At 47.5% G+C, this 20,980-nt stretch overlaps 1 protein-coding gene across 4 annotated transcripts in view; it reads left to right on the forward strand.

Annotated features, from left to right (window-relative positions):
- PLXNA4 (plexin A4) overlaps positions 1 to 20,980 on the forward strand; it is a 469,295-nt gene that overhangs the window by 217,063 nt on the left and 231,252 nt on the right. For all 4 annotated transcript variants that reach the window (XM_061467958.1, XM_061467955.1, XM_061467957.1 and 1 more), the window contains exon 4: positions 11,043 to 11,174. In XM_061467958.1, the coding sequence (XP_061323942.1) occupies positions 11,043 to 11,174 (132 nt within the window). The remainder of the gene's footprint in view (positions 1 to 11,042; positions 11,175 to 20,980) is intronic.

Raw genomic sequence — 20,980 nt, forward strand, 5'->3', positions numbered from 1 at the left:
ACAGCTGAGCACACATGGCACTTGCTGGGAGCACTGCTTCTCATTTGGGACTGACTTGGTTAGGACTATCTTACAATCTTGCTGTTAAAGTGGAGGATATGTTGGAGAAGTAGATGCCTTAATCTTGGAAGTGCTTAAGGCTAGGTTGGATGGGCTTGGAGCAACCTGGTCTAGCGAAAGGTGTCCCTGCCTGTGGCAGAGGGATGGAACTGGATGGGCTCTAAGGTCCCTTCCAACCCAAACCATTCTATGATTCTATAATCTATGACTGGTGAGAAAGCTGGCCTGCAGAGAGACATATCCCTTAGTTGGACATCAGAGACAAGGAGAGGAACTGCTGGTGGACTGGCAGGTGAGAGCAGCCTTCAGTGGAGCATGGGTCTGTGGGAGGTGAATGGAAGAGGCCTCGTCTACTCTTTCAGCACTGGATCAGTTTTCTGGCTGCTTGCACGAAAGGGGAATGAGGGCAAGTGTGGAGCTTTGTCCCCAGATGGTAATTCCCTTTTATCTGAGGCAATATTGGAAGATAAGCATTCACTCATTCTCTTCTTTTTTCTTGTGGATAAACATAGATTATGAAGGTTAGAAAGGCTTCAAGAGATGTTTCTTTTATCTGATATTAAGTTCTTTATAGGTCACTTTGGCATTGAGAAGCCCAGGAGCTGAAAGGGTCAGCAATTGAATTACAATAACCTTTGCAGAGCACAGCCCTCTCAGCGAGGCTGAGACCCAGAGATATGTGGGACCTTATTATCACAACCTTAGCCCCAGGGATGTCAGCTGACAAAGGGACTGGAGAGGGAGTCTGGGCTGGCTGATTTCCTTGGAGAGCTTCTCTTTCAGGTTCCCCTTTCCCTTGGCCTTGGAGATAACAGATCCCCACATTGCTGACAGGAACCGTTCCCAAGCCAGCACTCCATCCACATCCACCCACCCAAGCCCATAGCTCTTAGCAAAGAGCTCCAGCCCTGAGATTTCTCTGTTTTCAGTTATACACTCACAGTCCATCACTCTCTGCATCTCTCTGTAGTCATTTAGCATCCGCACTTCACGCAAATATTGGTGCAGGAATAGAGAATCTTACTTGACCAGTGATATAATCTTTAGGATATTATTTCTGATTTGCTTTTTTATAGAGAAAGTGGCAAAACCACGCAAATCCTCAGCAAAGCAAGAGCTTTGGTCTGCCTCTGGTACGCTGTAAAGGGAAATTGCAAATACATCTGTGTATCTCCAAGATTGAATGCGACAGGCTATGATTGAGCTTGTTGCCCTCACTGATGCCTGGAGCTGCATAGGGCACTGAGCCACCAAGGTGTGTGTACATGCCTGTATTCAGAACAGATTCCGTGTGTTGTCTGCTACAGGGAGCAGGTTTTTGGTGGGAATGCTGTGCTGGGTGTGAATACACACTCAGTTGTATACATGTGCCCATCTTTACATCACTCATACCCCCTTACTCATGACCAGGACCTTGTGGCACATTGGGGGGAGCATCCTCAGTCCAGGTAGATGAACCTTGGTGGGCACAGTGTGTGCACATAGGTGCATGTGTTGTCGGGTGTCTTCACATGTTGTTGGGTGCCCTCCGCCCTCCTGCATGTGTGCTGTGCTGCCCTTGCCGATCCATGTACCGCTGTGTGCTCTCCTGCCCATGTGTCCATGTGGATGCCCGGGTCTCCGTGCTTCCCATTGCCAAAGGGCAGCTGGCTTCCTCTCAAGTGACCCAGTGTCATGAGGACCTGTGGGTGTCTCAAAGCTCACCCTGTCTGGCTGCAGTCAAAGGGCCCTTTGTGGTGCAGCTCTGCTTCCAGCCCTCCGGGTCACCGCATTCCCGGCATAGAGGGATGAGCTCATCTCTGGGAGGAACCAGCCCCACGAACAGACGTTTATAAAGGACTTGTATTCATGATCCAGCCCATGTGGTGATCCATTTGTCTTCATGCCATCCCGTTTTGCTATCTATCTGCCTCAATTACTAAGCTTCTCCCATGTAAGGATTTGTACTCAAGGCCAACTGTGTTGAGATCTTTGTCTGTCGTCGGTCCTGTTCACACACTGTGTTTCTGGGTATTTCTGGACCAAACGCAGACAGAGCTTTGAGTCTTTCTGCTGGTCTGAATTGCTTTTATCTGCAGTTTGACCCTTACTTAAGAACTGACCAGAGTCAGGCAAGCATTTTGGATTGTGTCTCACGAGATGCCACCCATGCTTTTGCACGTAAAAGTGTAATTTTAATACTTTCCTCTTTTTCCATTGCTGTTCCCTTAATCTCAGTCAGAACCCACTCTGACCGAAAGCATCTCCACGTCCCTCTTGTGCTGCTGCTCCAGAGCCGGATCAGGGCTGCAGGGGGGGTCTCCCCAGGGCACAGCAGAGGGGCAGGATCCCCTCCCTGAGCTGCTGCTCACTCTCTGGGGGTGCAGCCCAGCACACGGGGGAGGTTCTGGGCTCAAGCACGCACTGATGGCTCATGGGGAAGGAAAGGAGGAGGAATAGCAGGTTCAGGGCTCTGGTTCTTGCATGGAGCAACACAACCAGGTCCTTGGTGGGGACTGGACAGCCCGGTGCCGTAGGTGAGTGCCAGCAGGCTGTTAATAGATCTCCTGGCAGGGCTTGCTGCTGAACATTGAGCACTTGGCAGGCCATTACCTTGAAAAATGAGCTCTGTGGAGCCTGCCTTGTGTTGTTACAAACTAATGATTTGCATTGATTAGCACGTGGCTCATGAGTGTCTAATTTATCAATCAGGGAGCGCCAGGGGAGCCTGTGTAAACCCTGCTTTCAAAAATGATGTCATCGGTCAATTGGCTAAGGAATGTGAAAGCTGCATACACCTGACGTGCTCTCCCTGGTGAGGGAGAGGAAGGACCAAGTCATCTCCTACTCTTTTCCCTCTGTTTCCTTCTCTGTACCTGTTTCACTTTAGGGTGAGCCCTGCAGTTGAGGTACAGGCTGTATCAGCACCAGAGCAGTGATTATCCCCCTGTGCTGGGCACTGGTGAGGCAGCACCTCCAATCCTGTGTTCAGTTCTGGGCCCCTCACTACAAGAGAGAAGTTGAGGTGATGGAATGGGGCCGGAGAAGGGCAGCGGGGCTGGTGCAGGGCCTGGAGCACAAGGGTGATGGGGAAGGGCTGAGGGACCTGGGGGGTTCAGTGTGGAGAAGAGAAGGCTCAGGGGGGACCTGATGGCTCCCTCCAAGTGCCTGAGAGGAGGATGGAGCCAGGAGGGGCTGGGCTCTGCTCCCAAGGAACAAGGGATGGGACAAGAGGAAACGGCCTCAAGCTGCACCAGGGCAGGTTTAGATGGAGCTGAGGAACAATTCCTGCCCCAGAGGGTGCTCAGGCATTGGAACAGGCTGCCCAGGGCAGGGCTGCGGTCACCGTCCCTGCAAGTGTTCACACAGCATGGAGACGAGGCCTCAGTGCCATGGGGCAGTGGTGGCCTTGGCAGTGCTGGGAACGGTTGGACTGGATGAGCTTAAAGGGCTTTTCCAACCCAGCTGATTCTATGATTCTGTGATTCTATGATTGGCCACACTTCAAGCTGTAATCATTGCTTTTATGGTGTTGGGAGCAACAGTCATAAACCCAATGTGTTAGGTGCTCTTCAAGCCCACACTGAAAGGTTAGTCTTTTATTTATGTCTAATTTACATCATAAATTTATTGCAACCAGTATCTTTCTATCAATGTTGCTTGGGAACCATAGTGGTATGGCACAGAAGTCACATGCTGTGGACTATGAAACAGAAGGGACTTCTGCTAGCTAGGAGTTTGTGTCCTGGCTTGAAAGACCCTTTGGGCCAAAGCAGAAGGCTCCGTCCATCACATCTGAGATCATTATATATTTGGTCCATTATGAGACAGTGACCTGCCATTAAACTGGAGCATTTAAGAACCATGTCAAAGCATAGTGACCCATGTCTCTCTAGTAAAGGGGAAGAGATGGCCATCAACATTCTGTCCTGTTTTTCCTGGACCTTCTGAAGTGAGAGGAATCCTCTTGTGCCCCAACATGAGGGAGATCTCCTATCCAGCAGTCAGGCACATCTGTTTGACCTGATTTTGCAGCCTGGATGGATTACATGAGAGGTCACTGGGTGACTCCTCTGCAGGGATTAGACCCTGTGCCCCTCCTTAGCGCAGCCACCCGTGCTCCCTGCCAGAGCCCAGCCAAGTGTATGTGGTGGAAGGATTACAGTGCAGTGCCTGCAGATGATAGGGATTAGCCAACAGTATTCTAGGGAAGCTCTTTTCTTGGAAACCCTTTGTTTGCTGCTTGAAGAAAAGGCCTTGGGAACTGTGTGAATGGAGAAGGGAGAAAGAACCATTCTCCTTGGCCTTGTAGCAAGTAAGTCTTGCTTGCTTGCTTGCTAACCCCGAGATTTAGGTCTTCTGGACAAAAGAAATGTTAAGGGATTGCAAAACCAACCTGCTCTGCTGCCCCTTCTGTTGTGTGGATGGATGTGTGCGCTCCGGTGGACATCTGTGGAGCAAGCATCCAGTGTCTGTAGATGCCTTTTGCAAGGGGTGTGTTTGTGTGGACAACTTCGGGTCTGTGGATACGGTTGGATGAGTGATCACACAGACGCTGATGAGCATGGGACAGAGTTTAAGAGATGAGCTTTGCCAGGGTAAAAGCTGGAGGGAAACGGCAAGTTTAGGTGTGGATCTACCTTGGAAGCAAAAGATTGGGTTTGATTCTCCTCTCGAGATCAGCTGGATCACCTCTGGTGAGAGTGGTTGCTGCCATGACACATTGGGGTCAGGACAGCATTGAAAGCAAGAGTGCTTGGAAGACTAAACACCTGGTTTTCCATATCTTGCTCTCCATATGACTGAAGGTGCTCTGAGATCTGTATCTGGATGGGTTGGCATCGTCCATGCAAGCAGCACCTTCAAACATGTGTACAAGAGATGCTGCTGGCTGCTGACTATTAGGCATGAGAAAGAGATACTTCAGCCCCTGCTTTTTCAATTAGTGCTTGTAAAGGTTCTTTTGGATCAGTAGATAGATGGGGTTATTGAAATGCCATGTTTTATTAGAAATTGATCTCATTTTAATAGGCTTTAGGCAAATTAGAGCAGATTATTCGACTGGAAAACACATGCCAAAACAGAGGGATAGAGGAGGAACATGGAATGTCACTAGCCTCTTCCCCCTCTTTGCTGAGATCAATAGAGCTACATCACATAGCCCAAATCAATGCAAAAGCAGAAATAGATGATCATCATAATGCTCCGACATTAGATATGTGCTGTCTGCTCTGTCTTTGCCCCCTCTCCGTGCCAGAAACAGCAGCCAGCAGTCACAGCATCCACTGGGGAACATTAGGACCATCAAAAAGGGAGGAACTAATATTGGAAAAGCAATGAACTATTAGAGGCCCCTGTGCGGTTGTAAGGCTGTGGCTGGGCACTGCTCAGAGCAGCCTGGATTGATGTGCCAGGCTCCAGGACTGCTTGGATCTCCTAGAAATGATGTTTGCAGATCCTTAATCCACTAGCAAGAAGTAATGATGGTGATTTCAGTGGGAAGTCCTGGGAGAAGGAGAGGCAGGGAGGACAAAGGAGAGATGCTATGGGGTATGGGGAGGATGGAGCTTGTCCTGCTGGGTCTGGCAACCATTTAATCCCTGCTCTAGGTAACTGGGGCTATTTCATGGCCAAAATAGACCACCAGCAAGACTTGAGCAGGAGCTGCTGGAGCACTGGCTGGAAGCATTGGGATGGCGATGATAAATTCCCTTTACCTTCATCAGCCCAGGGCTGCTGGCGCTGCACAAAAGCAGAGTGGAGGGGAGGGATGGGTTGACTGAGTGAGCCATGGTTCACCAAGCTCCTCTTCCACTTAGTTATTCATTTAATTATTTGTAATGACTATTATCAAACCAGCATCTGCTCCTGCTGCCTGCCTGGCCGTCCAGCCTGATCCTGATACCAGCCAGGCTTTCAGTGCTTTATAAAGAGATATTAATGGAGAGAGGTCTTGTTTTGACTCTGGTGGGCCAGGAATGATGCTCCGGGCTGGAGGTGGTGGTTTTAGAAGAGTAGGAAACAAATGAGCTCAATTGGCACAACGGAAATGAGCCATTCTTTTGCTGCCAGTGACCAGCCTAATATGGGACAGTAAAATAGAAGTGAGGTGGTAGAAGGAGACCTGGTTCAGGAGTGTGTTTCTGAAGACAATTAGTTGTCTGTGCTTCATTTGCTGTGGTTTATACAGCAGAGCTGTCTTAAAGTGTATGAACTGGATTTTTCTTTGGTAAAACAAAACTGCATGATGTTAACAGGCTCCAAAGACTGATTCAGTCTTTGGGATGAGGCTTTGCTAGGTCTGAAGTAAAGCTCCTGAAGTACACCTAGTATGGATGCCGGATTTTAGCAGAAACAGTGTCCTTTGACAGGTAACTCCTGTTACACTATGCTATTTGATAACGTAGGCATATTGTTTGGGAGAGCTTTTCCCATCTCTGCTGCTGGCGTGCTTGGTCATTTCACCTCTTTCTCACCCAACCTCCACTGCACAATGAGCCTTTCCAACAGGGACTGTCCGCATCCAGCTTAGTGGAGGAATAACAGGCTAACAGAGGTATGTGGTGCTCTCACACTATGGGACACGATTGATGCTCCAGTCTGGAAGTCGCTCTGTTGGTGACCTTAAAGATACCTGCTTTTGGTCATGATCATGGTTTATTTTCCAGCAATGGGGCCAAGTGCTTGATAGCACCAATTCCTTTGTCCTCCAACCCCATTGCTTTCCATTTATGCTTTTGAGCCCATGCCCATGACTTGGAGGGGTTTATTGTTCACTTCTCTTCAATAACCATATGACCCCATCTCCCTCTTAGAAGTGTGATTGAGGCATCTGCCACCAGCTTGCCTGGGAGACTCAAGCATCACCCTCCTGCAGACCCCACAGCATCTAGGAGATAATGCTGAAAAGCACCAGTCGAGCGATGGAAGGTATCCTTTACCTTCTTTCATCTACCAGCCCCATGGGCTGCTTGCCAGGATGCCTGTGGGGCTAGCCATGGCCAGTATAGAAGCTCATGGAAGGCCGGAGCCTGTGTCTTTAAAGATTAATAGTGTTGTTTGCTCATTAAGGAGATCGTTTTGAAGTCAGCTGCAGCCAGAACATTTGAGTGCAAGCATCTGTTTGCTACTGGGAGAGAGTATTTATTGTCTGCTACTTCAATGGATGTAAATAAACAGCCAGACCTAGATAATGTTCAGACAAACAAACAAACAGCTGCCAGAAGAGGTCCCCTGGTAGTTGACCTTCGGAAGCATCGTGCTGATGTTTTAATAGCAGCCAGCACTGCAGCATGAAGCCCAGTGAATTCAACTTCCCAGGAAGCAGGATTAACATGCAGCCTGAAAGCGTTTGTCTTGGGGAGCTCCACACCTGTGTGCTGGGTTAAAGGAGGGCAGTGGAGCTTCTGGTGCTGAGTAGAGAGCATCCTGTGGTCCAAGGTGTGTCCAGGACTGACGTGGAGGTGATGGGCTTGTTTGTGGAGCAGTGTATACGTCTGTTAATAGTGGTTGTAGCAGACTGAGCACTTTGAAACTCATGTATGGTCCTGGAGTTATCTCCATCACTTCTTGCCCCCTCTTCTCTTGTCTTGAAGAGGTGCTCATGGTTCACAGGCAGTTTCAAGGAGAAATCCCATCTGGACTGTCAGTCAGGCTCTAATTCCACAGCCTGATAAAACCATCTTGACTATAAGAATACCCATACTTCATCCAAAGAAAACTCTTATCTATCCAAGCACAGCAGCTTCACATGGGGCTTGTGGCTCATGCCAGCAAAGAAGAGCAGGAACAGAGCAAACTGCTGGTGCGTGCTCCAAATTCCCTGCAATTGGCAACTTTGGGAGCTTTCTGACTAGAGACTTTATCTGTGTCCCTGCTTTAGTGGTGATCACTTGCAGGTTTTGATGGGAATCTTCTCATTTCCCCTTCACAGATTCTTCTTTTGATTATTTTGCCCTGGTTCTAATGGGTGCCTGGGAGCCAGGAATAAATCTCTCTCAAAGAGAAACTGCTGTTGTGTTGTTTGATGCTCAGGGCTGTGAAGAATGCTGGGAAGGTGAGGATCCTCTGGGGTCTGTGCCTGGGGTTGAACATAAGTAAGCTAGAGTTCAAGACAGGTAAAGGGATGGCTTGAGTTAAGGGCCAGACTTTTGGCTGCAAGCTCCAGTAATCACCTCTTTGCTGGCACAGGGTCTGTTGATGTCTGCCAGACTTTCTGGTCTTCTTCTGAACTATCTTTTCCCTTAGCTTTAACTAAAGAGAGAGGTTTCTGCGCTCATTGTACTGTGCGTGCATGAGCGCACGTGTGTCTGTTTGCACATGTAGGGTGGAATGAGCCCTGTTCCTTCCTCCCCCTCTGCAAAATAATGACTTTTTGCAGGCAATTAGGCCAGCAATAGCTGTTAAATCGCTTCCGAGTAGCTCTGCTTGCCTGGTGTGAAACCTCTGCAATCTTTTACCTGCACCAAATGCATAGGGGGGTTCCCTGGGGGGTAAGCTGTGCCTCCTGTCTGAGCGGTTTGTTAACTCCAGCTGCCTGTTCCTCCAGCCTGCCTCTTCCATCTCTGAGCTCTTCCTCCTTTAATGGGGCCTGGCAAAGGCTGAGGACGGTGACTGAGCCCTGGGGTGATAATTGGCTGCTTACATATCTAGCAGCCTGCAGATCTGACCCTGGCGATGCTGCGAAATCAAGGTCAAAGCAGCAGAGATGGAAGGTTTGTTGAGCACAGTGAGAGCGAGGATCTTCTGCAGACCTCTGATGGGGATGAGCAGCCCCGAGGGACTGGGGGGAGCTGAACGGAGCTGAAGCAGCAGGCAAAGCTCAGCGTTGCTCCCCGAGAGTGAGAATATGGCACAGGGAAGTCTCCATGGGAAATAGAAAAGGCTCCTGCTATGGGGCATTTGAGATGCCCTGGGTAGAAACCCAACAGGGAGACTTCTCTGTTTCTCAGCCCGCAGCAATTCTATCTCCTTCCTTTCTCCTGACTGTCCTGAGGGCAATGGCTCATCCTGAGCCTGTTGGCCTCTTTGCTCTTGACCTCATGGGTGAATCACGTCAGTGTCCACCCTCAAAAGAGAGGCCCTGAGGAGCTGAATTCATCCATTATGGACCGTGGACACAAGCAAGCCCTTTCCTCCTAGGCAGTGAGGGGCAGTGGGAGGCATGGATGTCCAGTGCTGGGCTTCAGGCTCTGACCTCTTGGTGTGCTGACGTTGTGACGTGTTGCTGTCATCGCCAGATCCATCAAGATGACAAACTAACTGCAGGTCCCCTGGTGTCATTTGAGCAGCCCAAAAGCCAATGCCTGCACATGCACCCACTTCTGTGGAGTTTAATGGATAACACATAGGCTCTGAGCATCCCTGAGCATCCTCCATACCCTTTAAATCCTCTCTGCCTCATTTCCCCTATCTTTCCTTGGGGAATAAGGTTTCTTTGTTGTCATGTAGCAGGTGGTGTATAAGAATATGCTACAAATCTTGTATATCATTGCTGCTCTTTGCTCATACTGGCTTTCCAGACCCTTTGTCATCCCATCTTTTCCTTTCTTTTTGCCTTTATAATACAGAAGCGATTTACACTTTCTTGGCTGAAAGGTTGATACAGAAGGAACAAGCTCACGGACTGTGCCAGAGAACAGTGGGAATAGGTCTTGGTACCATAAGTTCTCCACAGCTTGTTATTTCCTTTGGGTGGCAAGGGTGCTTTTAGCTCAGCTATTGAACTGCTCAAGTAAAAACCATAGATGTGAACCTTTGGTTTGGAAAGTGTTGAGATCATGATGTGGAGCATGAAGCAGATCTACTACAGTGTAGTTTCTTCTAGGGAAAGGTGCTGTGTTTCTGAAGGATAGAAGTGAAAGGAAATATGTTGAAAACATAGCAAGGGAGATAAGGAATGTGACTGCAAGCCTGAAACACACAGCCATGGGTTTGTTGAAGTACAGGACCTCACAAGATCAAGAAGGACCTGACAGCTAGATTATCATCAGGGACTGTAGTGATAGGATAAGGGGTGATGGTTTGAACTGAAACAGGGGAAGTTCAGGTTAGATTTAAGGAAGTTCTTTACTGTGAGGGTGCTGAGGTGCTGGCATAGGGTGCCCAAAGAAGTGATAAATGCTCCATCCCTGGCAGTGTTCAAGGCCAGGTTTGGACAGAGCCTTGGGAAACATGGTCTAGTGTGAGATGTCCCTGCCCATGGCAGGGGGTTGGAACTGGATGAACTTTAAGGTCCTTTCCAACCCTAACTATTCCATGATTCTATGATTCTATTATCCTGAACTGAAATTATAGATTGAAAGGGATTACGAACCTTCTCCAGCTGCTTTTGAGCCCCATCTCTAGAAGTTTGGTTTAGACAGGAAAGGAAAACTCTGGTGTTTTATGCATTTTCTCTGGGTCACTGCCAGGGATAGAGTGGGACTGTGCATCCTGTTCTTTCTCTTAATTCCAGTTATTGATGTTCCTAAGTGACACCCTGTTATGAGATATGTCTGGAATCATAAGGTGCCATATTTGTGCAGGACTGATTTCAATATCTGATATATATAATAAACAAGAGAAATAGCCTGTGTTGGATTGTTCAATCCGCAGTAATATATTGCCCTATGGAATATTAGCAATAGGAACAATAATATCATCTGAGTGAGTCAGTCCTGCAGACTCTTTGTGTTTCTTTATCTTCTGCTCATCATCACAACAGATTCTGCCTTTTGTGCCATCATTTTCAGCTCAGTAGATTTGTCCAGGCAATTACAGTAACATGGTGACAGTGCCAGATAAATGTGAGCAGGGTCTGGATTGTTCTTCTGAAGTGCTTTCCTGTTTATGGGACCAGCAGTTAAACCTGCTTTATCCTTAAGTGAGGATGCAGGGGAAAGGTTCGCTTTTGGTTGTTTTCCAAATGACATGGACCACAGTACATTTCTCCAATTATTATTACACAATCTCCATGGAAAGAGGAAAAATACTCTTGTTCTTTGCCTGTTTTTGCTCTGCAGATCCGTGTGGATGGCACCACCAAGAACACACTGGAGTATGAGATTGTGCAGGTGGTGGATACTGGTCCCATACTGCGAGATATGGCTTTCTCAGTGGATCATGAGCACCTCTACATCATGTCTGAGAAGCAGGTAAGAAACCCTGTCAGTCCATTGTGGTTCATGCTATGGACATCAGAATTGCACACGATGTTCTGTGAGTAAATACGGTTACTACAAAGATGTGCTCCGTTGTTGATCTCGTGACGACTTGTCCTTAGAAACCATTGTATTTATACAATGATGCAGTTTTTGAGGGCATCTCTGGGGCAGAAAACTAAGGGGGCAGAAACCACCCCCAGTGTTGCTTTATGCAGTACACGTCCTACTGGCTACATGACAAGGAGTTGCTACTGCATCTGCTGCGTACCACATTGCTCTCCACCCCCATTCAAACTGTGTCGACATCTGCCACAGATACGGAGAAGTTTAACAGCGCTGAATCACTTGGCATCACCTGGAGCATTTGGAGAACACGAAGCCTCTTTGAGGCACTGATCAAGAGTGTCGGATGCTGCCTGCCACGTTGCAGGCCAAGTTTGGTATGACGTTCCTGGTGTGTTATTCAGTAGTAGTATTGAAAATACCAACAGGCAGATGATGCCAGGGAAGGACCAATCTGGGTGTTCAACATGGAGTTTTGGCTGATTTCAGCAGAGTGCTTGGCCTTAGGAAGTTTGATGCTTGGAGCGGGAGGAGAAGGAGCTAGTTTTGCATGAAGAAATCCCTTGTATGTAGTTAGGCTGCTGGACATACAGGGCTACTTGAGTTATCCTATCTGGTTGATTCATGCATGTTCATGAGGAGCTTTAGATCCATATAAAAAAGGGAGCAATAAGGGGTTGTGGTAGGGTGATGGCAGGTGCCCTACAGTGCAACTTCAGTGGAGGCCACCAGTCCAACTGTGACATTCACCCACACATTAGAGTTCAGTGATTCACTGAGAAAGTATTACCCACCTGGCCTTGGATCATGCAAGTGGCACCAAAAACAAACCATCACTTCATATGCTTCCTATTGGCTTCATGAATTGCCTGGAGGATGCCTGCATGTCCCTCCTCATATCCTCTTCAGATGGCTGTTTTCCAGGCTGTGGCTAATACTGAAATGATTAGCCTTTACCTAAGCTAGGAGTTTTCTCCTGGCTCATAAGGCAGGAGTACAAGTGGGTTTTGGAGGGAGGTGCTCAGCGGGGTTGCTGTGGTCCTGCAGCTCATATGTGGCAGGCTGGCTGTTCTTCTCCCCCATACAAAGTAGAGGGGTTGTAGTTTCCAGTCTATAACTGTCATTTCTTTTGCTTGAACCACTTTATTGTAAAAGTTTTGTGCCTCTGTGATGTGTCCAGCTCTCCCCCTAAACTGTGGGTATTTGTATGGATATTTGGAGTAGGGGGGGAAGCAACTCTGTACCTTCATCTTATTAAAGAGGCTGAGTTGGCAATAATACAGGAGAAAGGATGTGACAACAGAGCTGGGATCGCTTTCTCATCTGCTCCATGCTGTGCAAGGATGGGATGTCACCTCCAATGCTGAAGTGAAAACAGTCCCAGTCACCTGTTGGGATGGAGCGGGAAGCTGGAGGCAGGTGATGCTTCAAGCTCCTTTGTGACTTCGGTCAAGACACTGTCCCTTTTTCTCATCCTTTTATTATGTGGGTCTTTTTTTCCTTACTCAGATTAGAACGGGGTTCCTTGCATAGTCAAAGCCATTGGGCATGGCAACACACCAATAATCAATTCTCTGATTTGCTTAGTGTCTATTTGTGCAGTCCCATTTGGCAACAGGTCACCTCAGATACCACCACCTTTCAGCCCTTCAGATTTACACAGATGAGACGTTTGGCTCCCTTGGGCTGGTTGCTCTCATCACATCCAGGAGCTGTCTCGGTTCTCCTTAGGAAAGGGCAGTGGGACAGCACTGTTCATTCACTCATTTCCTCACAAATATGAAATCTGGGACAAGGAGAGCAATTTGGTTTTCCTCCAGGAACTTCCAAGAATATATTGTTGCTGTTACATTGAGTACCTGCACTTTACTGACCATTACAATGTGAGCAGGTTCATTTTGTGCTTGGTTATTCTGAAGCACAAGCTTAAGCAGGTTATTTTAGGGGTACAGAATGCTGGTTGAGCCTTATAGAAAACTCAGTGAGTCCTCTGTGATTTGTTCAACCATTTCCCCCTACTCATCTTTGAAGCCCAAGGGTGTTTGTATGAGACAGGTTAGTGAAAAGGGCATGGACTTCTTATTTAAAATCCAATCCTGCTTTGTGAAACACTCAACACTACAAAAGCCTTTGCCCACCTCTGATTTTATCTTTGACATAGCAAGCAATGTGAATGACAGGGCTGCGTTTGTGGCAGTCCAGTCACTGTCTGTGTGCTTGTGATATGACCCACTTCAGGTGCTAGAATGAATTAACATTTATAGGGCTTCAGTGGCTGAGAGTGGGCTCAGGACTCCTTTGCTGGAAACAGGACCATGAACAGTGTGGAGGAGTGCGGGCTGGCCTTGGGGAGCATGTATCCCATCCATTGGGATATATGTTCCCCAGCATATATCCATATAACTACATAGCCATATAGCCATATATCCAAGCCATGTCATACAGTTCTTTGAATAAATGGATGAAGATCTGACATATCAGAGTTCTTCACTGCCCACACAAATCCCCTGGTATTATGAGGTCTGTGGAGATGAGGGACAGGAGCGTGGTAGCTTGACCTGACCTTTCCAAAGGCAGGCAGGCACCAGGACTGGTCCCATCCCTAGGGAAGGAGGAGGTCTCTTCTCCCTCTGTCTGCTGGGCTCAATCCTGGCTGTGCCCCAGGGGTAGGAGTGATTCTGTTTGGTGTAGCTGCTCCATTAATTTTATGAGCCTTGGCTCCATCACTCACCAATTCCCAACTGGAAGCCCCAGTGATGAAGCCAGTTTCTCCAGCTTATCCCAGTCCTATCATGGTTTGGCAGTCCCAGCAAGTATTGCTCTTGCCATGCCCCAGACTATCTGCATTTGGTATTTGGCCTCAGCTCAGCGAGGCACCCTTTAATATGAAACACCATCAAAAAGCTGTTGCTATAAATCTGGCTACAAGAAGAGACTTTCACGTGCTGCCAAAATAATATAACCCCTGGCTTTTTGAAGGTCAGCATCTGCATGGGAATACTTTCCTCAGTGCATCAGGGGGTCCTTGCTTTGTACACGGGGGTTTTCATCTGGAACTGAACTCCCTGGGCTCAAAAGGGAATGGGGAGTCCAGGGAGTTCAGGTCCAGATGTGGTCTGTGGCTGAAACAGGTCCTCCCTTGGAGCTCCTCTCAATGCTGAGAGGTGACAAGCAGCACTTTAACCAGACAGGCCATGCTCTCACGAGCAGGATGCAACAGCATTTCCCCATCAGAGGGGCTCTATTATATACAAATACATATTTTATAGGGAGATGGATTGAATGAGAGCAAGGGGAAGATTTGCCATTGAAACCCGGAGACACACTGTACAAAGGTGCATTATTTCACCCAGGTGCAGGCGTATGTGTCTTTCAAGTGCAAACGTGTTTCAAGTCCCTGTTGACAGACAGAAGGGTTGATGCGTGTATGGGATACGTCATGATTTATCAGGAAATCTGTTGTTTAGTCCCAGCCTTCACCAGGGCTCCAAATGAGGTGCAAGCTGGATGTTGTTTCACACTGGACAGGGGTCTTGCCTGGGAGAGGCAATAGAGAACTGCTCTGGGGTGTAATTTCCCTACTTACCTGTTTGAATAACACTTGTCCCTTTATTGAGATGTTCCCTGGGGGGTCTCAGGGATATGGGTACGTTGGAGGCTTGGGCTGTTTCTTTTCCCCGTTGTGTTTCTGGTGTGCAGACACTGTGGAGCCTCTGTCTCATGTGCTGATCTAAGGGATGAGGAGCAGATGGGTAATGTTGCTGAAGGAGCAGGGGAAGGATTGTCTGCATCTCTTCTGTTCCTCACCACACATGCACATGCTTCCTCTGGTCCCTCTTCCTCCTCTAACTCCCTCTCTGAATTTCTTCCCCCTCTCAATTGAAAAGCCGGAGTCTACAAGCTCCTTGGAGCTCTCTGCAGGGATTGTGATGCTTCTTTCACCTCTTTCTCACTATCCTTACCTCTCTTTCTGATTCCATCCCTCTTTATGGCCCTGTCCTCTCGTTTGCAGGCTTTAACTTGCTTTTCCATCACTCCTCTACCCCTGGCATCCCCGTTCCTTTGCTCTCTCCTCTTCCATCTGTTCCCACACTGCTGGCTGACCATGCTTCCTTGCTTCCTTGATGCTTAAGTGTTGGCATTCACACACAGCCCAGCTCTACATGCCAGGAGGTGCAGGATGCTGATTTTCCTGTTGTGGCTTTAAACTATCATTTAAAAGGTCACCTCCACTACCCTAAACATCTCTTCTGGACTCCTTGGTCTCTCCCAGTGTTAGGTGTGTTGCAAAGCTGATGCAGCACGTAGAAGCAATTCCAAGACACGAGAATCTCAGCTTTTCCCTTTCATATAAAGGGATCAAAGGAAAGAGCTAGAGAAAATGAACTTAAAGGCTCAAAACCCAGAAGGCAAACAAGAGGCTCCAACTTCCTATTACTAAGTTCCCAAGGCTTTGAGCTGCCTCCTACTTTTGGTTTACTGATGGCTGGGGAAGACTTTGTTCTACAATCAGTGTATGAGTAACCCTGCTTTTGACTCAAGGAAGGAGATTTGCTGTCCCTGTGCAGGAGAGTTTGTTTCATGCAGGTGATTCAGCTTCACGCTCCAGTGGAAAAGGGTGTTTCTTCCCTGTAACTAGCACAAAGTCATCCATGATCTGAGAATAAATCACATCTGTGCAGTGCTATCGTTCCCTAAAACCATTACAGTGTGGCGGAGGTGAGCCTGGTAGGGTCATGCATAGCAGAAGCAGATAGGTGTTTGGGGGGGGGGCTCTTTTAAACTTTGCCAATAAAATATCAAATAAATATGTACTTCAACTACAGCATGGCAGAAAGCACATTTGGGAAGTATTAAGTATTGCAAATCATGTTGACAGGCTCTGTTTGGACTTTCTGTGTCTGTTTCTCATTAAAACAGGGAAGGTTTATACCTATTTGTCTCCTGAGATTTCTTCTTCTTCCCTTTGCAGCTGAGTCACTATCTGCACACAGAATGATTGTGTGCAAATTAGCTGCAAAAGAGGGGGGGACTGGCTAGTTTCCTTCTGATTTCATGACCACTGATTAAAATCTTGTCTGCTGCTTATGTTATCCTATAAATTAGTTAAAGCAATCATTAATAAATTGACTTTAATTATAGCTTAATTTCTCCAAATGTGGGCTTTGCACAAGATAGCCATTAGCATTAACTGTTTGGTTTGGAGTGGCTGTTTCCAAAGGACTCTCAGTTTGAGGCTGTCCCCAGAAACACTGGCTCAAGATCACAAGGTTTATAAGTACGTCAAGAGGTTTCTTTCCTTTTCATTTGCATTTGTTTGTATGTGAGCCATCAGGTTGGGTGCAGAACATGTTTTTCATCATTGGGCCAGAACCAGAAAAAGACAGCAATGATCTTCTTTGAAAATGGAAAGCTGAGATTGTCTAATAGGTGTGACTTTTTGACCTGGGGAGTTAAAAGCTGCAGCAGTTAAAAATAGCAGCCTTCCAGTATCTGAAGGAAGCCTACAAAGATGCTGGAGAAAGACTCTTCATCAGAGACTGTAGTGATAGGATAAGGGGTGATGAGTTCAAACTTAAACAGAGAAAGTTTAGGTTAGATATAAGGAAGAAGCTCTTCCCTGTGAGAGAGCTGAGGCACTCAACAGGTTTCCCAAAGAAGTCATAAATGCTCCATCCCTGGCACTGTTCAAGGCCAGGTTGGACGGAGTCTTGGGTGATATGGTCCAGTGTGAGATGTCCCAGCCCATGGCAGGGGGTTGGAATTGGATGATCTTAAGGTTCTTTCAAAACCAAACCATTCTATGAGAAATTGTAGATTTTGGAACTGTTCTTGCAGATTTCTATCATTTGACTCTGCTGTCATGTAGGCTCTCATGTAGGCTCTTGAGTATTGACTGTCAGCCTGTTGAAGGGGCTACTGTGGACAGTGTGAAAGATGGCCACCTTGTATACATTTAGCCTTTGGAGATGGCGGGGTCTTCTGCAGGTCTCCACTGTTCATCTTCTGAAAGCCAGGAAGGAAGGGAGCTGGCAGCATAGAATCAACCAGGTTGGAGAACTCCTTTAAGATCATCAAGTCCAGCTATTACCCCAGGACTGCCAAGTCCACCACTAATGCATGTCACTTAAGAGCCTCACATAGCCTCTTCCTTGGAGTAACTGCCTGCTCCTAAACCAGCCTGACATCCTAGATAAAATCAGGATCATCAGAGCTCCTAAAAGGCCCAAATCAAGAGTTAAAATACACATTCTCTTTGCAAAGATGCATCATGTCAGGCTCTTTTTATATCCTCGAAGAGGACTCTAAACTGCCCATTTCTTCACCCAGCTGCCCTGCTCTTTGGCTTCCATGCACAAAGCAGATTGGGAAGAACAGTTCCTAGGATTCAGTTAATCCCAACTGGCAGCAGAAGCAACTTTGATTCTCTTTGCCTGTTCTTTCCTGCCCCAAAAATACCACTCATTGCCCTCAGTAATATCAGAGACCGAACTCCGCTCTCCCTTTGCATTTGCATTCATCTAATTAAGGGCCTGTTAAATAAGGTCAGATGCCCTCTGAGAAATGACTGCAGAGATGGAAACTCCTGCATGAATGCTCAGCTAAGGATGGAAAAGACACTGTGCGAGTGCCTGTGTTTCGCAGCCAAGAATGATAAAGGCTGTTTGGCCCACCAGCAAAACTGCAGCGCATTGTGCTGCTGACTCTTTGGAACTGATTCTTTATCAGCACAAGGCTTATTACTGCAGAAAGTCATCATTTAGCTGGATTTTAACTTGTTTGTTGCTTGTATATGGGTATCCCAGGAGGAAGAAGCTGTGGGATAAATAAAGGGGTAGGTGGGTTAACCTCAGTTTACTTCCTGCTGGGTTGGTTGTGTGTTCCAGCAGGGATGTAAGTAACTCAGGAAGCTGGAGTGAGGAAGTGAGGAACCAACTCAAGGTGTTGGAGGTTTCCCAAATGAGCCTTTTATAGCAAAGGAAGAAATTCTGCTGTGGGCAGACTACCTGCAAACACCTGGGAATCCCGGGTGCTGTAAAAAACATCAGCTGATCCGTAGACTGGAGAGTCAGGGGGTGATCAGCAGGACCCGCTCACCCTTCAATAGCCCCATATGGCCAGTGCGAAAGTCTAATGGAGAATGGAGACTAACAGTAGACTATCGTGGCCTGAATGAAGTCACACCAGCCTCTGGGAAAATCTCTCGGTCCTCCTACATCGTCGTTTGACCCCAGACAAGACCCAAACCTGAATCTGCTTAACTCTTGAAATCAGTAGTGGGCAAAACACACTCTGTATGCGTGTTAGCATGGTGATTCCCATCACCATCAGCAAACAAGTCTCAAGAGCATTAAAAGGCCATTTAAAAAATTCGAAACTCTCAAATGTAAATGGTCTGGGGGGACGACTAGGAGGGTAAAAGGATGTCTCCTTCACAGGTTGAGCACCTGAGAAGGAGAAAAAAGATGTGTAATTGCTAAGCACCTCCATCATATACCTCCCAAAGTATAAAGGTGGTGACCACACTGGGAACATAAGCCAGAACAGTTTCATGATCAATGATTCTATTGTATTACAAGTCATTACCATAAAGTACAATGGGATAAAAACCTTAGCCCAAGCCCCACACTTGAAAAACACTAATACAGCCAATACCGGATGGACATAAGATATGGTATACTGAAACTGTGAGATCAAGAGGAAAAACCTTGAGAGCCAATAAATCAGCATTGTGACGAGTGACTATCAATCCAGTCAGATCTGTTCTTATCCTCCTCCCCGTTCCTCCGGGAGCGGGGAAGGGGAGAGCCCCACGTTGGGCGCCAAAAAGAACTGTCGTGGTTTAAACCCAGTCAGGTAACTTGTTCACTCACTCCCAGTGAGTGGTGCCAAGCTGACAACAATCAAGGTCCGTGTTCGTCTCCCCCCCCCTCCCTGCACCGGGGCTCTCCCCTTCCCCGCTCCCGGAGGAACGGGGAGGAGGATCGAGAGAGTGCAACTCCTACGGGTTGAGACAAGAACAGTCCAGCAACAAATCACCACCGCTACTATCAGCTAAAACAATGATAAGGGAAAATAACAAGGGAAGAGAATACGATACCACCAGCCAAGAAAACGAGTTCCACCCGGAAGCTCCTGTCCTTCCGGGTAACTCCCAGTTACCCCCCACCCCGGGCATGACGTGCTGTGGTATGGAATACCTCCCCGGCTAGCCCGGGTCAGGCGCCCCGTCTCTGCTTCCTCACAGCTTCCCCTCCTCCCTGGCAGAGCATGAGCCTCACAGAGTCCTTGGTCAGGGTAAACATCACTTAGCAACAACCGAAAACATCGGCTTCACCAACGCTGTTCTCAAAACTAGAAGTCAAAACACAGCACTGCACCAGCTAACACAAAGGAAAAAACATGACTGCTACTGCTGAACCCAGGACACCATCCCATGAGATACGTGGGCATCTGGAATTTCATCTCCAATAGTCCCTCAGCCTTGGGCTTTTCACACTTGAATTAAGCTCTTTTTATGCTTTGGAAATGCTTTTTAAAGCCAATTTGATGCTATATTTAAGTGCTCCACTTTGCCCTAAAACAAGTACTATAATAAGTGCATTGGAAAGGAGAAAATGCTTGTGGTTGAACAATAGTCCAGGATTTGGGAGACTTAGACTCATGTCCCACCTTGCTCACAAATTCCTTGTACAGCTGAGGCCAAACCATTATAACACCATGTGTCCTGAAGTTATTTCCAAGACCAAGACCTCTTTTGGAGCTTTCCTGCCACTTGCCATAGAAAGCTCAGCTCTCCTGTCACCTGAGGCTGGTGCGCATGCCCTGCTCAGAGCTGGAAAGCTTTGCTGGATCCCAAAGTTCAGAGGGACTTTTGCTATATCAGCTACTCTGAGCTCTGTTGTGTGTAATGGAGAGGGAAATGCTTCTTGGGAGAGTTGTTCTCCCCTTTGTAGCCATCCTGAGGATGACACCAAGATACAGCTTTCTTGATGCCATTCAGAGGAACGTTGGCAAGCCTGAGCTGCGTGGAGGGGACATCTGGGAGCAATTTGATAGTCTTGCACTGGAAGGAACGATTTAATGTGGAATGCATTTAGCCTGGATTTGGAGAAGGCTGAGGTTCTGAATGACTTCTTTGCCTCTTTGCTTTCACTGGCAAATGCTCTGACCACATCACCCAAGTCTTGGAAGGCAGATGCAGGGACTGTGAGAATGAAGACCTTGGGCCCACTGTAGGAGAGGATCTGGTTCAAGACCATCTTAAGAACCTGAACGTGCACAAGTCCATGGGACCTGATGAAATCCATCCGTGGATCCTGAAGGAGTTGGAGAATGAAGTTGCTAAGCCACTGGCCATCATATTTGAAAAATCATGGCAGTCAGGTGAAGTTCCCGATGACTGGAAAAAGGGAAATATAACCCCCATTTTCAAGAAGGGGAAAATGGATGACCCAGGGAATTACAGCAGTCAGTCTCACCTGTGTGCCTGGCAAAATCTTGGAGCAGATTCTCCTGGGCGGCATGCTAAGGCACATGAAAATCAACAAGGTGCTTGGTGACAGCCAGCAGGGCTTCACTAAGGGGAAATCCTGCCTGACCAATTTGGTGGCCTTCTATGATGGGGCTACAGAACTGATGGACAGGGGTAGAGCAGCTGATGTCATCTACCTGGACTTGTGCAAAGCGTTCGACACTGTCCCACACGACATCCTTGTCTCTACATTGGAGAG

This window comes from Pezoporus flaviventris, unplaced genomic scaffold, assembly GCF_033815535.1.
Source record: "Pezoporus flaviventris isolate CSIRO_AGI_PZ_B2104156 unplaced genomic scaffold, CSIRO_AGI_Pfla_v1 ptg000046l, whole genome shotgun sequence".
NCBI lineage: Eukaryota > Metazoa > Chordata > Aves > Psittaciformes > Psittacidae > Pezoporus > Pezoporus flaviventris.